The 16,552-nt window shown below is 31.7% G+C and overlaps 1 protein-coding gene across 5 annotated transcripts; it reads left to right on the top strand.

Moving 5' to 3' along the window:
* Nucleotides 1-3,559: 3,559 nt before the first annotated feature.
* LOC112798007 (trehalase) lies at nucleotides 3,560-11,625 on the top strand. 5 transcript variants are annotated; one of them, XM_025841150.3, is made up of 15 exons: nucleotides 3,560-4,044; nucleotides 4,232-4,384; nucleotides 4,468-4,658; nucleotides 7,585-7,626; nucleotides 7,857-8,385; nucleotides 8,469-8,588; nucleotides 9,085-9,200; nucleotides 9,319-9,419; nucleotides 9,506-9,615; nucleotides 9,726-9,798; nucleotides 9,879-10,043; nucleotides 10,135-10,222; nucleotides 10,631-10,730; nucleotides 10,857-11,070; nucleotides 11,199-11,625. In XM_025841150.3, exons 5-15 carry the CDS (start codon nucleotides 7,868-7,870, stop codon nucleotides 11,280-11,282), a joined length of 1,689 nt encoding a protein of 562 aa, XP_025696935.1. In that variant the 5' UTR covers nucleotides 3,560-4,044; nucleotides 4,232-4,384; nucleotides 4,468-4,658; nucleotides 7,585-7,626; nucleotides 7,857-7,867; the 3' UTR covers nucleotides 11,283-11,625. The 5 variants fall into 5 exon arrangements, with proteins under 5 accessions (XP_025696935.1, XP_072090047.1, XP_025696936.1 ...); XM_072233946.1 differs by having other exon boundaries at nucleotides 3,582-4,044; nucleotides 7,306-7,626; XM_025841151.3 differs by lacking the exon at nucleotides 7,585-7,626 and having other exon boundaries at nucleotides 3,582-4,044.
* The last annotated feature ends 4,927 nt before the right edge of the window (nucleotides 11,626-16,552 follow it).

Here is a 16,552-nt window from a genome sequence, read left to right as displayed (position 1 = left end):
GTGTTGGTTCCTATATTTTTACTAAAATTACAAATTAGTCCTTACTGTTAAACACGTGCAACTCACATATTTAAAATAGCGAATATGCTGGGAATATTCTGTTAAATCAAACTTTGTTTGAACGACGAAAACTAAATTACAAATTTTAATTTTGTTTAAGAACCCAATTACAAATTTTTAAATTATAGGGACCAATTTATAATTTTAGTAAAAATATAAGGACCAACGGTATAATTTATCCATATTAAAATCATTGATCAAGAATATCCATCACTATATATGTTTTGGGATTCATTAAACAGGTAATAAGCCATATTAGCGTGGTAATCTAATTTAGAGAATAGACGTTAAATTGGCAAAATATTTTTATAATGAAAATAGTGTAGTAATTTTTATAAAAAAATATTAATTTAGATTGATTCAAAATTTAATTTATTAGTTTTTTTGGCTAAATTAATTTATTTGATCTAATTTAAATAAAAATAACACAGTTTAGTCAATTATATATATTGAATTTTAATTATTAAAAATATCTTAAAAAAAGATATTTTTAATAAATAAATTATGAAGTACGGATACTTCGCTGAGTTGTCGTGTCTGCGTGTCGGACACATTTTGGACACAACACTCGCAGACACTCGTCTGATACGCGTGTGTGCTGTGTCCAACCGTGTCTTAATAAAAAAAAATTCTTCTTCGAACACGCTTTAACACACTTAAATATCATCAAGTGTCAGCGTGTCAGTCTTAATCTTAACATATATTCTTAAAATAAATTTAGATATAGTATATATTATTATTTATTAAAACAAAAAATATTGTAAATACTTGATATAATTAAAATAAGATATTAAAAATAATTAAAAATTTAATTTATATTTAAATATCAAAATATTATTACAATTTATCTTAATAATACTATATATTTTATATGTATACATGTCTCCGTGTCATGTAAGATTTTAAAATTTGTGTGTCAATGTGTTCCGTGTCGTGTCCGGTCCGTGCATCATAGTAAATAAGTGATTCCTATTAAAAATAGCGTAGGCTTGATATTGGATGAAATTTAAACTACATGTGAAGAATTTTCTTAGCTTCTTCTTATATCATTTTTCCACTTGTGGAATTTGAGCATCTTATTAAGAACAAGTCAATCTCTAAATAAATTTAGAGATATTGTATTTTGCCTGACAACACTCAAATTCTTATATACTATTCAAACATTTTTTCCACTCAATAATTGAAGTTTCTTTTCCTAGTGACGATTGAATGGTTGTGATTCTTCTCCATACTTTTATACTGTACAACAGTGATGATTTCTTATTTTCGTGAACCACCATATATGAAACGAAATGACGAGTCATTTTTTATATAAACTTAGCATCATTCCATGATTTAATTTAATTTCCACCGGAATTTCCGTAATACTAATTAGGGATGTTTATGATTGGGTAAAATCAAGTTTATTTTGATTCAGATCTTATTTTAAATATATATTGGTTTTATTTTTTAGACTTTAACTTGACCTTAAATTCGATGAAATCTAAGCATTTTTAGACCACAATTATAACGGGTTCAAATAGGATAAAAACCAGATTTTTTAAACTTTAATAATAATTTATAAAAAAACTTATTTACAAATAAACTTATTTATAATGCGCTTATTTATAAAGAAAAAATTTGTTTTCGAAAAGTTGATATCCATATTTGAATTTAAATTTGTCCATAAATTTTAATTAGATGTTTTTTTATTTATTTTTTAATTTAACAAGTGTGATTAAAAATAAAACAATAAACTTATAATTAATATAATATAATATTAAAATTAATTTAAAATATATATCTTTTTTAGTTCTCTTATAGTGATAAAGACGAATTCGTCTTGACTCGGATCAAACTCAAAATAATAACTGAATCTATTTTTAAAATTTTTATCTAACCTTAAACTCAATAAAATTATATTATATTAATCTTTAAAATATTTAGAGTCAGACCAGATTTTTAAACCGAACCACACCATGAACACAATACTAATAACTAAGTCACACTACTCACAGAATTTATTTTGTTAGGGTGCCACCGGTAATACAAAACGACACTATAAATAGAAACTCAATGAAAGATTTTTTTAATCTTATATTATTTTATACTTATACCTTGTGGAATTTGAAGGTATGGTACAACATATTTTACGACAAACTGGTCAAATTTGATGGTAATAAAATATCGAAGGACTATCAAAGCGTAGACTTGTATGTATGCATAGTAGACTTGACAAAGTACAGCGACCAATATTTATATTAAAAAGCATATTGACAATGAAATATATGTTATTTTAAAGGATAGATGTGGAATGGAAATTTTGATGGCATTAAATTTATTGAGTCGGATCAAATTTAATATATACAATTTTTTAATTTGAATTTGATCTGATATGCATATTTGTGGATCGAATCATATATCGAATATTAGATATATTTATAAATCATAAAAATATTTTTAAAAGTTTATTTTTATTAAAAAAATATTAATAAAATTCATTTTTTTATTTTTTTAAATATGTTTATTTTAAAAAAATAATATTAAACATATTTTTCTTAAATAATAATTAAAATAATACAACATATATAATAATTATTAGTTGAAATAAAATATAAAAAAATATTTATTTATTTTTCTTACAGAGATATGTAGATACTTACACAAAATTTACAATCTAACCCTATTAGTGTGCGGATCGGATTTGATCCAATATTCTTGTGAATCGGATCTATATCCATAATTTTAAAATTGGATTCAAATAAATACTGCGAATGTACAGATTGAATTCGATCTATGAACACCTCTATTATTTTTAGTAATTTCAGAAGAAAGAATAATTGAAATGTAAATGGGAATTACTGGATTAGCTAGCATTAACTTTCTACCACAATTATTGAAATGAAATATATGGTTTTATTTCACAGGCAGTCTTACTATTACAACAAACTTAAAGCTATTTGAAAGAAATTAAGAAGGTACATTGACATAGGATTGGTAGGAGTATCCGAACCTATGAGTATCCGACCTACTCTTATTTGGTCGGGTAGATAATAATCTAGTCCAAGACGGATTTTATTTGGGACAGACGTTGAATGAGACAGTAGAGACGAATTTATCCGAATCCATATATATATAATAGCGGAATTTAAAATCGATTTGGATCGAATAAAATCAAACCGAAAAAATAAAAAAAACCAAACAATTCGAACAAAAATTTTTGTTGTTCAATTTTTGGTTCTGATATTAAAAATTCTAATCAAACCGAACCAAATTGCCAATGAGCCGTAGCTCAGACGGCATTCCGCCCCTTCCTCATCTCAAAGGTCTCGGGTTCGAGTCCTACCAGCTGCAACCGAGAAGAAAAATTGGTAAGTATATGAGGTATGTGTGGGTGTGTATTGTGTACCTAGGATTGGGGGTTGTCCAATCTACTGGGGTACCTAGGATTGGGGTTGTCCAGTCCATCGACCAAAAAAAAAAAAAAAAAAAAACCGAACCAAATTGGTTCATCTAAAACACCCTAACAAAACCATTAGACCAAGTGACCCAAATCAGATAACCTAAAGCCCTAACCTAGCGACCCTCCCTCCCAGCAGCGCGGAACCCCTTCTTTTCCGCCATCGACGCCGCCGGACAGCACCATCGCGGCGGCGCGGCTCTTTCCTCTTCCTCTCCCTTCCTCGTAGGCTCGTAGCGCTTCGCTCTCTCCCTCATCGTCGACGGCTCCACACACCACCTCTCCAGCAGCAAGCCGTCTCCTCCATTAACTAACAGCCACCGTCGTCCTCGACGAACCGCAGCAGCACGCACCAGATGCAGTCGAAGCTGCCGCAGTTCGTCGCCCGTCGCCCGTTCGTCGCTGAAGCCGTGTCGTCTGTCCAGTCTCTTCTTCTCCGTCATTGAAGCAGTGTTGTCCTTCCATCTCTGGTTTTTGTTTCGTCGCCGCCGTCGTCTTACCATCCTGCACCTCGGTCGTCCTCTGTAATGGAGCCTAAGCCTCAGGTTTTTTTTTTTGTTCTGATTCTATTTTTTTTAATTCTGGTTTAGTCTTCTTATTGATTGTAATTCGTAATAAACACTTGGTAGGCTTGTTCTTGATTCTGTGGTTGAGATTGTTGATTCTGATTTTGTTTTTTAATTCTGGTTTAGGGTTGATTCTGAACTTTTTGTTTATTTAATGTTAATGCAGGGAAGGGGAAGGTGAAAGAGGAAGAATTTGTGGAATTGGTGCATCACATGAAAATTTTTGGAATTAGTTTGGTGGTATTTCTGATTCAGTTTGGTTCTGTTTCCGATTCAGTCTCTTCTTGCTTTTCGTTGCTTCTTAATTTTCCCGAGTCAGGTTGATTATTCTTCCATCTGCTTCTGCTGTTTTTGCAAAATTGTTAATGATTTTAATTTGTTGTGCTGCTGCTACTTTGTTAGTAATTTCTGAGTCAGGTTGATACCTAGAGAACTCCAGTCTATACCGAGAGAACTGAGAAGTCTTCTTCCTCTCGCGAGCCCCTTGCCGTCGAAGTCTTCTTCCTCTCCCGAGCCCCTCGCTGCATCCCGAGCCTCTCGCCGTCGCCGCGTCCTCTGTTGCTGTCTTCCTCCTCTGTCTTTCTCTGTCCGCAGTAAGTCCCCCCCCCCCCCCCCTTCTCTCACATTATGAATTTGAATCTATACTTCACTGGATGTTTGAATCTTGGTGAATTTGTGAAATAATTTGTGAATTTCTGCTGTAATTTTGTTTATATATGTGTACTTTGTGAAATAATTAGTGAATTTGTGCTGTGATTCTGTCAATTTAAAATTTTCCTTCAATTTTTGTTCTACTGGGAATTATGCTAATGATTCCGTACAAGGGAAGTCCAGGTTAGTTCATGACTTCATTCTCCATGTCAATTAAATGGAGTACTTTGTCACTATGAAACTGTTTAATGAGTTTCTCAAGTGGTTTTGAAGGTGTGTTTTCTGCAATGATGTGCTATTCCACTCATTCTTTTTACATCACCCCTTTTATTGTGTTGATTTTGGATATAAGAATATAAATTTTTTATGAAAAGAAAATTTAAAAGATTTTTGATATGTTTATCTTTATAATTAATTTACTTTATTTAAAGATTTTTTTATCTCAGGAAAAATATCTCTGCATATAACATAGTTCAACTGGTCAACGAAGATAGTTCTACCAGTTTTTATTATTTTGACTACTAATTATACTGTTATCTTCTTATGTGGGATTATTTCTTTTGTGAATTTGTTCATGTTCATTTTAAATCGTTATCCACTTTGGTTCTAATCGCAGATGTTCATTTTTTTTAATGCAGGTCCTTTAAGATTGATAACAGTAAGTACACAAAAAAAAAAAATCAGAAGCATATAAGAATCAAAGAAAATCAGTAAACCAATCATAAAACCAATCCACAACAATCAGTAATGAGTAATGACAACATCACTGATAGAATATCAGAAAAAATGAAAAATCAGTAAACCACAAATCAGAATCAAGATTCAAGAACATCATCAACAATCCTAAACCAATCAATGATAATACCAATCCACAATAATGATAATAAGTCAACAACAATTGAAAAATCAGAGGTGAGGGACTGGAGGGTTACTGGGCAGCAGAACTCGATAATACCAATCCACAATAATGACAATAAGTCAATAACAATTGAAGAAGAAAAATGAAAAATCAGAGAGGTGAGGAACTAGAGGGTTACTGGGAAGCAGAACTCGAGAAGAGGTGGAGCGTCGACGAACTACTGCCAAGGAGTCGTGGAACTGGAGTAGAGAAGAGTTGGAGCACGGTGGAATAGAGCCAGCGTGGCAGAACAGCGGCTGTGGGACAGAGGAAGGAAGCGAGACGAGTTGTAGTGGGAACGGTGCCTTCGAGCAGTGGCGGAGACGACCGTGGTGGGGAAGGCGGCTTTGACAGCTGCGATGGGCGGTGACACGGCGGTGGCTGGACGGAGCAAGTGTGGCAGTGACGAAGGAGCTCGAACCTCATAGATGCTGCTGCCTGCTGGGTTACCGTTTTGGCTGGGTTCCTTTTCTTTTCCTTTTTTTTTTAAGGAATGAAAAGTTGAAAACAGTGTTGTTTTGGTCCAAAATACAAAAACTGGCCTGATTCACATGGTCTTATACGTTTTCTCGATTGCTTGGATTCAAAGGCATTTATTCTTTTTTATTTTCTATTATACGACATTAAATCAATTGTTGTTGACTTATTGTCATTATTGTGGTTTACTGAATTTTCATTTTTTCTGATATTCTGTCAATGATGTTGTCATTACTCATTAGTGATTGTTGTGGATTGATTTATTGGTTTACTGATTTTCTTTGATTCTTACATGGTTCTGATCTGTTAATTTTTTTGGTTGTGTACTAACTGTTATCCTTGGGATTATTGGGTTGCTGTAATATTGTTAATTGTTATTGGGTTGCTGGTAATTTTAAGTATGAATGAGAGTATCAATAAAAAAGCATCTAGGTTGTTGTATGTTTGTCCAATTGTTGATTTGAATAATTATTCTGATCTAAATTCATGTTATTGATCTTGTTAATTTAGCAATTTGATAAATTGTTGTTGAAGTGCTCTGTGATTGTTAGGTTGCTGTATTTTTATCTAATTGTTAATTTGAACAATTATTCTATCTTAGTTCATGTTCTTGATCTTGTCTAGTAATTTGATAAATTGTTTTTGAGGTGTTCTTTGATCCTGTGATTGCTAGATGGCTGTATTTTTGCCAATTATTAATTTGAATAATTATTCTGATTTGAGTTCAAGTTCTTGAATGTGTTAATTTGATAAATTTCTGTTGTTGTGGTGCTATTTTTGATTTTGTGATTGTTAATTTGTATAATTGTTATTTTTAATGAGACATTGTGGTTGATATAGTATTTTTAATTTAGATGATATTTTAAAATTTATATTAGACTATAGTTATGTTTTAGTGTGTTTATTTATATTTTATTTATTACTATAATATGATTTTTTCAGTTGAACCAATTAACTAGTAACTAGAGTAGTTCGATGACTGGTTCAGTTTTCTAAACTTTGATCTTTAAACATCATTTTGGAACTAATTGACATGAAATATATAAGGATGGTTCTGAAAACCAATTTGAATCGGTTGATCGAACCGTGAGCCGATCGCAAATTTGGTTAGGTCCATAGTAAAAAATCATCAAGTTTAAAAATCAATTTGATAATCGGAATATCAATCGAGAACTAGTTAGTCAATTGAATCGGGACCCCGATCGGTTTTGTAGCTAGAACCAAAATAACGTCGTTTTGGATTCAAAAAAAAAAAAAAAAGGCTGAAGAGAAGAAAACTTGAAATCACTAAGCCATCCATTCTGGTCCACTCTCAGCCAAAGTTCCATCTTCCATTCCCCCATCTAGCTGCAAGTCCCCATCGTCATCAGCCTCTCCTTTCTGTCCTTGTCATCTTCGGCTTCCATACCATTTATGCCGTCGTCCTAAGAACGCTGACACTTGTTTGCTTACGAATGACGCAAAAGTTTAAAAGCTACCATTTTTTGTCGTAGCTGCCGGTCACCTCTCTTCGCATCATTCTCATTACTTCCTAGGTTTGTTTTCCACTCTCTCTCTCTTTCTCTCTCTCTCTCTCTCTCTCTCTTATCTTCTTTTTGGATAGTTCTTGTCTGTTTCATCCACCAACATATCAATATATATTGACATAATCACCATTCACCATATTTCACGAGTCAACAATCACGCGTTGACTCCAACAAGATGGCACTGCACTCCCTCACCCTACTACTGTGCACCTTCTCACTCTCACTCTCCTTTGATGTAGCTTCGTCCCACATGGCTTCTTCTTCTTCTTCCTCTTGTTCCGTTGTCACGCCATCCACTCCTCTTGTTTCCTTCCTCGAACAGCTCCAAGAAACGGCGCTCCAAACCTTCGGGAACTCCAACTTCGATCCCAAAACCTACGTTGACTTGCCCCTCAAGTTCACCCTCTCCGAGACACACCAAGCATTCCAGAACCTTCCAAGACTGAGTTCCAACGGGACCGTTTCTGCGGAGGTGCTGAAAGGCTTCATCAATAGGTACTTTAAGGGCGCAGGGGATGATCTGGTGTGCTGGCAGCCACATGATTTCGTTGCAGAGCCAGAAGGGTTCTTGACGAAGGTGAAGCACCCGGAGGTGAGGGCGTGGGCTTTGAAGGTTCATTCGCTTTGGAGAAACTTGAGTCGCAAGGTATCCCGTGAAGTCGAAAAGAACCCGCAGCTGCACACTCTGCTTCCCCTGCCGAATCCTGTTGTTATTCCTGGTTCACGCTTTCGTGAGGTCTATTATTGGGACTCCTATTGGGTCATTCGGTTCGTTCTTCTACTATTTCTCTTTCTTTTTCTCTTTTCAGAGCATTATAAGGAATAATGATGCATTCATTTGAGTGGTGCAGGGGCTTGCTGGTGAGTAAAATGCATAAGACTGCTACTGCTATTGTGATGAATCTTGTTTCTTTGATAGAAAAATATGGATTTGTGCTCAATGGGGCTAGACAGTACTACACTAACAGGAGGTAACCACATTTTCCATTCCTACAAAGATCTAGATCTAGGAAAAAGGATAGGTAAAGACACATTAATTTCTTTTAAACAAATAGCTTCCTAAAAGAACCACCCATATGATTGGACTTTCTAAATTTGTCATCATTTTTGTTGACTGGTCTAAGTCTAAACTTGGACTCTGCCTTTTGCTTTTGCTGAATAAAAATGTTTGGATATATTACGTGCATGAAATTATGGATGTTAAGTTAAATAAGGCAACTTTATGTTATTGACTCCCAAAGTTTCGGTTCACTGAATTATATTATATGCTATCATTTTTTGCGATCTTGCATTAACTTCACTAATAAGCTGCAAAAGGATAGTGTACTATGAGTTCTGTTATAATAATTTTGCCTGCATATAATGTCATTCTCATTACTACACCGTATGTAATAAAAGAATTTGTTATTATAATTCTTGCTCTTACAAACGAGAATAGAAACTATAACCTTGAAGATGATTTTACAGTCAGCCTCCTCTTTTAAGCTCTATGATTTATGAGATATACCGCAGCACTGGTGACATTGAGTTAGTTAAAAGATGTTTACCTGCACTGCTTAAGGAGCATGCCTTTTGGAATTCAGGTATTAAACCACAAAATTTCACCTTATATTTATCGACTATTCTTGTAGAATACTTTTATGTGTTTGCCTCTTAGTCTTACCCAAGTGTAATGGCTTTACCTTATATTTTATCTTTAAGATATACATAGAGTGACCATTGTGGATGCTCAAGGACACTCCCATAACTTGAATCGCTATCAGGCAATGTGGAACAAACCCAGGCCAGAGTCGTCCACAATGGTGTGTGTGCTTTGTTAACTACTGTGGTATTGATGCAGTGGTATTTCATTCAAACGTAATTTTGGGTAACAAATTCCATGGCACAGGACAAGAAATCTGCTTCGAAGTTCTCAAATATTTCAGAAAAGCAGCATTTTTACCGTGATATTGCCTCGGCTGCTGAATCAGGATGGGATTTCAGCACAAGATGGATGAGGTACTGTATTACATAAAATTAAGATTTTTTGCAAAAAGGGGGAAAAACACAACTTTAAGTTCTTACCGACGTATTTATGTTTTTGATGAAACCATGTTGTGTTAATACAGAGTTCCACCTGACTACAGTACACTAGCTACAACATCTGTAATACCTGTTGATTTGAATGCATATCTGCTTGGGGTATGTCTTAGACCAATTGACTAGAAAAACATGAAATCAGAGTTCGAAACCTCATTTAATTCTGATGAATATTGATCCAGATGGAAATTAATATTGCCTTCTTTGCAAAAGCTATTGGAGACAAAACCACTGTGAAACACTTCATGGAACTTTCTGATGCTAGAAAGAAGGCAATAAATTCTGTTTTCTGGAGTCCAAGCAAGAAGCAATGGCTCGATTACTGGCTCAACAGTGGCACATGTGAGGTATTTCCTATTGCTCCTTGTAGAAATCCGCCATAAAGAGGGATATCATAGCCTTCTGCTGCTGCATTGCTAATCTCTTCGACACTCTTAGGTGGCTCATGTTTGGGAAGCTAAGCATCAGAATAAAAATGTATTTGCTTCCAATTTTGTTCCTTTGTGGATGGAGCCATTTTACTCAGGTATTCTTGATATGATATCTTCATCAAATAACAAGTAAATATAATTGCATGATTGGTTATCCTAATCATTGTGGTATCAATCCCTTGTTAATTTTGAACTAGCAAGCCTGAACTTTTTAGAATCAAACATGCACGCGGACAGTTAGTAACTTAGGATTAACTAATACAAGAGTAAGCCTTACAGTTAAACCCATCTGTAACTTCTTATAGTTATCCCTCCAAAAGCGTGTTATGTATTAGGGGAGTATTTTGGGGGAGGAAGTAGTGCATGAGAGTGTATGATACTGGAACTCTCAGAGGCACAATCAGGATACCATATTTCAAAGCTTTACATTTTTTGTTCAATTTATTTCGGTAGAATTTCCTGTCTTGTAAGTTGAAAATTTGGTATATTTTATATTTCATTAGATGGTTCGCTTGTGGGTAACGTTGTTCATGCTCTCAAAACTTCTGGCCTGATTCGTGCTGCTGGAATTGCAACTTCTTTGACTGATTCAGGACAACAGTGGTAAGTAATAAACAATTTGGATTTGAGATATATTCTTGTACATCAAATTGACATGCATTTACCATCCAATAATACAATAGTGTCTATAAGCTAAGTGTTTTTAGTGACTCATTTGAAACGTAATAGGGACTTTCCAAATGGTTGGGCTCCACTTCAACACATGCTAGCAGAAGGCCTGGTAAAATCAGGGTCAAAAGAAGCAAGGTTGTTGGCTGAGGAAATTGCTATCAAATGGATTAGAAGCAATTATGTTTGTTACAAGAAAACAGGGGTAATGCATGAAAAGCTTGACGTGGAGAAGTGTGGAGAATATGGAGGCGGGGGTGAATATGCAACCCAGGTATGTCCTAATTAATATAGCTGGCTTATAAAATCACAAATTGAAGTTGCTTTTCACAAACACTTTTTCATGATCTGTGCCATGTGAATCTGACTATGTATTGGTTGGTAACTGTGTTGCAAATGCAGACTGGATTTGGTTGGTCTAACGGGGTTGTGTTGGCATTCTTGGAAGAGTTTGGTTGGCCTCAAGATCGGAGTATAAATTGTTGATATGTGTGTTCAGATTCAAAGTTTGAACAAGCCTTGAGCCTGGTATTGTTTAGAGGATGATGCGCTTAAATAAGGAAGTGTTGACTGTTGAGCACTTTTTCTTGCATCAATAATTTTTCTTGTGTGAGAGACTAAATGATTCCAATAATAGTTTACCCTTCATGTTTCTGCTTTACTAAGCATTTTAGAGAAGCCAAACCAGGTGTTCTAGTAGTGGCTAATTTAGTGTGTGAGTGTATTTGTGTGAACAAAAAAAAAAAAAAAAACATAAGCGAGACTATCTTTAAGCATCATTTTGGAACTAATCGACATGAAATATATAAGCATGGATCAGTTGGTCGAACCGTGAATCGATAGCAAATTTGGTTAGGTCCATAGTTAAAATTACTATATATATATATATATATATATATATATATATATATATATATATATACTAAAAACCTTTTTTTCTAAAATTAAATAATTATATCCCTAATAACATTCTATAAATGATTAGAATGAGATAAGAGTTCTTATGCTTTACTACTGGAGCTGCAAGTGTTGAAGAGGGAAAGAACATTACGGAAACCAAAAACAAGAATATTGCAAAGAAAATTGGCTTCATCTTATGATATGATATGATTATTATGAAATACTTATTTATGAGTGAAGATAGATGAGACTACACTTCACTTTTCCTTATGCATGGCAATATATATTATTATCATGCATTTATAGTCTTAGAAGATTGAAGGGTATTCAAGCAGATATGTTTTGCAATTTTTCTTGCATATTAGTACCGCATGCGTCCTACTCATTTAGACTAAGTACATTATCACAATTTTGATAACCCTTCATGGTCAAGTCGTCACAAGCAACATTATATATTTTATGTTAGCCCTTCGTTATTAACTCAAACGATAATATTAGACAGCTAATTAGGAGTGCAGTCAATTGCAGTTAATTAGTTAAAAAATAAGTCAGTTATATAAAAAAAAACTTCTACTACTCTAATTTTTTGAATTTTAAAACTAGAAATAAAATGAGATTGATTGAGTTGACTTATATTGTAGTTGATTTTCTAAACTTTTTCTAATTCAAATTGTTCGAAAAGTTGAATTGGTCATTCATAATTTTTTGTTTGAATAAATTTGTTTCTTATCTTTTAAATTAATAATGTATATCTAAATTAGTCTATTATTTTTTAAAATGTCAAACAATTTGATCTATTAACCATTTTATATGTTTTTTAAGAAAAATTAAAGACTTTATGACTTTTTAAAAAATATTAGAGATTAATTTATTTAATATTCTAAAAATATATAGATATATAACCCTAATTTATCCAGAATAAAAATTAATAAGCCCCAATTTGATATTTCACTCAAATAACAAATATAACACACATACATTTCTTAATAAATTGATCATGAGTAGCAATATGATGCTTGTTACCTATTTTTTTTATTCGTTTAATGTTGATGATAATTAATTATAATAAAAATATATAAATATATAAAAAATACATAAAATTAACCACATAACATCTTTTTTTAGTTTTCAATCTTCATTTCCATTTCTCCCCTTTTTATATTATATACTCCTCATTTAGCACTATTATAATTTACTAGTGCTTGGTTTAAGTTTAAAGCACAAAACACAACAGGAGCGGCAACAAAAAAAAAAAAGGACAAAACAGCTCCGGCTCCGTTTTGATTGTGATATACCAAATTTTTTTTTAAGAACTTAGTTTTGCCATGATTTGATCAATTTTGCCAATTATACATTTTTTGAGATTGGTGTATTTCTGTAGATTTTAAATAGTGTTATTCATGCTTTTAATTTTGACAATTGAGTTGTTTATGAAATATCGTTCATTATTATTGCAAATAATTTAAGATCACTTTTGAGAAGTGTATGAAGCAGATTATTTACTGTATTTAAAGTTGTATTAACTAAATTGGTTAATTTATTATTTTGGTAAAGAGTACAAAAGATAATGAAATCACTTAATAAAATTAAGTTCTGTTATCATTAGTTATAGAAAATATATATCTAACATATCAGTTGAGATTAATTTTGTTAAAAAAGAGTCTTGGGCAGAGTCTTAAATATATATGAGCAGAGTCTCTATGTGTGCAAACTCAACAGCATTGTTAATAATTTAATATGTTCATTTTTTAAATAGCAATTACATAATATTCTAGCATTTTAAATTTTCCTTTTTTTTTTGTTTTTTAAACAGATTTTGTTTATGTTCATCCACCAAGATCACTTCAGGCCATATTAAAATTGTAAAATTATTACTTGTCTATTATAATCAATCTTTTTGTGCTAACAATTTTATTAAAATTATGCATAAATAGTGACTATCTTAATAATATAATGAGTATTATATTGTTATTAATTGATGAGATTAAAAATTATTTAACTTTAAATTTATACTTTGATAAAATTTAAGATTTTAGTTATGTAATATTTTAAATTGGGATCATAATTTAAAGTTTATATTAGACTTTAATTTGTTTTTAATGTGTTTATTTATATTTTATTTATTATTTTATTATAAAACAATTATTTCAATTGAATTACAGTTAAATCAATTGGATCAATAAATTAATTAATCAATAATTAGAACAATTTGATTATCGGTCCGATTTTTAGAACCTTGTATAGTAATATCTTTTTGACTGAGTACTACCTGAAGGAATAATAAAATAAGAATAAAGTTTTACATTCAAACAAAATACTTATCCAAGTCTATCTAAGTTGTTATAACAACTTTTTAAATTACGCGCTCATTCTCCTTCTCCTTTTCCTCGTCTTTTTTTCTTCTTCTTCTTCCAAATTCGCGCAAGCTCTTCTTCTTCCCTTCTTCTTCTCATCCTTCTTCTTCTCTTTCTCTTTCTTCTTCTTCTTCTTCCAAATTTGCACACGCAGATTCTTTTTCTTCAATGTTGCATCTTCTACTTTTTCTTTTTTGTTATCGTCATCACCAATAATACCAACATTTTGCAAGCATTTTTATTAGTTCTGATTTTTTTGCTACCATCATTAAATAATTTCAGTTCATTTCTTAATTTATTTCGATCATTTTTGTGTTAATTAAGATTCACTTGATGCTGCTGATAAGTATTGACCAAATTTTTTATTTCTTAAGTAATTTCGGTTTATTTCTTAGTTTAATTGATGAGATTCATTTGGATCTAAAAATAAATTCGATGTATTTTTGTTAATGATTGAGTTTTTTTAGCAAAAAATAATAAAATTATTTATTATCATTTTATTCAATTGTATTAGATTTTATTCAATTCCATTCAATTTGTCTTGAAAATCATTCCAACTATTGGAACAAATTATTCATCGACAACACACCTAAACTGCAAATGAATCGAAAATATTATTAAAGCAAAACTATGGTATAATACCAAATGAACCAAATACCATATATGAATCTCACCCAACCATATTCTGAATTTCACAAATTTCAAGCTTGCTTGAAATAAAAATTGGGAATAAATATGTAAAAAACTGCTACCAAATTAAATAACTTGTCAATAATATTAGTTTTTGCGCAAGAAATTATACACTAATAATAACTATAACTATAATTAATATTAATAATCAAGATTTTATCTCTCAACTGCTTGATTCTTATTCTTCAAGTGATACGTGGTTTTAATTGCAGTATAAAATGAGAGAATAGGTAAGTAATCTTACTTTGCCGTCATCATAATATAAAACCAATTATTGTTTTATAAATATTGTTCTTTTCTTTATTTTTATTAGATATTTATGTTATTTTTTATATAAATTCGAATTCAGAAACATCTGTATTTAGAATAAACCGAAAATATTATCAAAACAAAACTATTATATAATACTAAATGAACCGAATATTTATTCATTATATAAATTCGAATTCAAAAATACTTGCGTCTAGAATGAACCGAAAATATTATCAAAATAAAATCACTGTATAATATTAAATGAGCTAGGGGTGTGCATGGCCCGACCCGACCCGAAGACCCGACCCGGTCCCGAACACTTTTCGGGCTAATTTGGTGTGATTTCATCAAGTTTAGGGCCGGGTATGGGTCTTAAAAATAGACCCGGTCATTATTTCGGGTCGGGTCCGGGCCATATCTCGGGTCACCCGAAATCGGCCCGGTGGCCCGGTCATCATACACAATTAATATTTTATGTTATTAGTGATGGATGATGGCTATTATTATGTGAAATTTAAGTATTGTAAACCTTAATATTTTGTATTACTAGTCATTATATATAAGACTATAAGTTAATGTTTTATATTTAAAATGCATAAGACTTTAGACTAATGCATAATCTTGTGTTATTTGTATTGATTTAAATATTTGGTATTATTAGACAATATTAGTATTGATTATGGTTATGCTTTAATTTTAGAGAAAAGTTGGTTCTTATTATATTTTCTAAGTGAATTTTACCATGTCAAATAATAGTTGGAGTCTTGAAAATTTGGATATTTTTACATGCTAACTTACAAGAAGGTATCAAGGTAATATAATGTTAACGGTCCGGTTTCACCCGACTTTTACTCGGTATAATCGTGACCCGAAAGTGTATAGATTTCATCGGGTCTAGGGTCGGATTCGGGTCTAACAAATAGGCCCGGTATATATTTCGGGCCGAGTTTGAGTCACATCAAACCCGGTTTTACCTGACCCATGCACACTCCTAAAATGAACCAAACATTATCCATTATAAAAATAACTATTTTTTTACATTAAACGAGTGAACTTTAACATCGACGTCAATTAACCAATTTTCTTTTATAAAAAAAATCTTTTAATAGACAAATCATGTCATGCTCATTGCTCAATCAATATCAATCAATTAAATTAATTAATTATATGATTTTCACAAGCATTCAAGTTAACATTTTGATAACTTCAACCGTGAATAATAAGAATAATTGGTTCTCTTTAATTTTGCTGCAGATTTCTAGCTTTGCACAAATTTACATAAAGTAGTCTTCTTATTTTACCAATGTAAAAATAAAATTTTGGAACAAATCTTAATTTATTATTGTAGATTAATTAAACATTAAAAAAAACAAAACTTTTATTTCCCTTGAAAATAAAACCTCAAAACACACACACATATATATAATTTTGATGTATTATCTGTGTAAAATTGTTTTACATCGCATTCAATTATATATAATACTACATTAATAAAAATAACTATTTTTTTACATTAAACATAAATAATCATTTAAATGTGTAAAACTCATCAAAATGGAA

The sequence above is a fragment of the Arachis hypogaea genome, chromosome 4, assembly GCF_003086295.3.
Source record: "Arachis hypogaea cultivar Tifrunner chromosome 4, arahy.Tifrunner.gnm2.J5K5, whole genome shotgun sequence".
Classification (NCBI taxonomy): Eukaryota; Viridiplantae; Streptophyta; class Magnoliopsida; order Fabales; family Fabaceae; genus Arachis; species Arachis hypogaea.
The sequence above is the reverse complement of the archived record's forward strand: the minus strand, read 5'-3'. Positions and strand labels throughout refer to the sequence as shown.

Coding starts and splice junctions, on each gene's coding strand:
- LOC112798007 (XM_025841147.3), top strand. CDS start 7,793: ATGGCACTGCACTCCCTCACCCTACTACTGTGCACCTTCTCACTCTCA. Junction 10,044..10,134: donor TCAACAGTGGCACATGTGAG/GTATTTCCTATT, acceptor CGACACTCTTAG/GTGGCTCATGTTTGGGAAGC. Junction 10,731..10,856: donor ACTGATTCAGGACAACAGTG/GTAAGTAATAAA, acceptor GAAACGTAATAG/GGACTTTCCAAATGGTTGGG.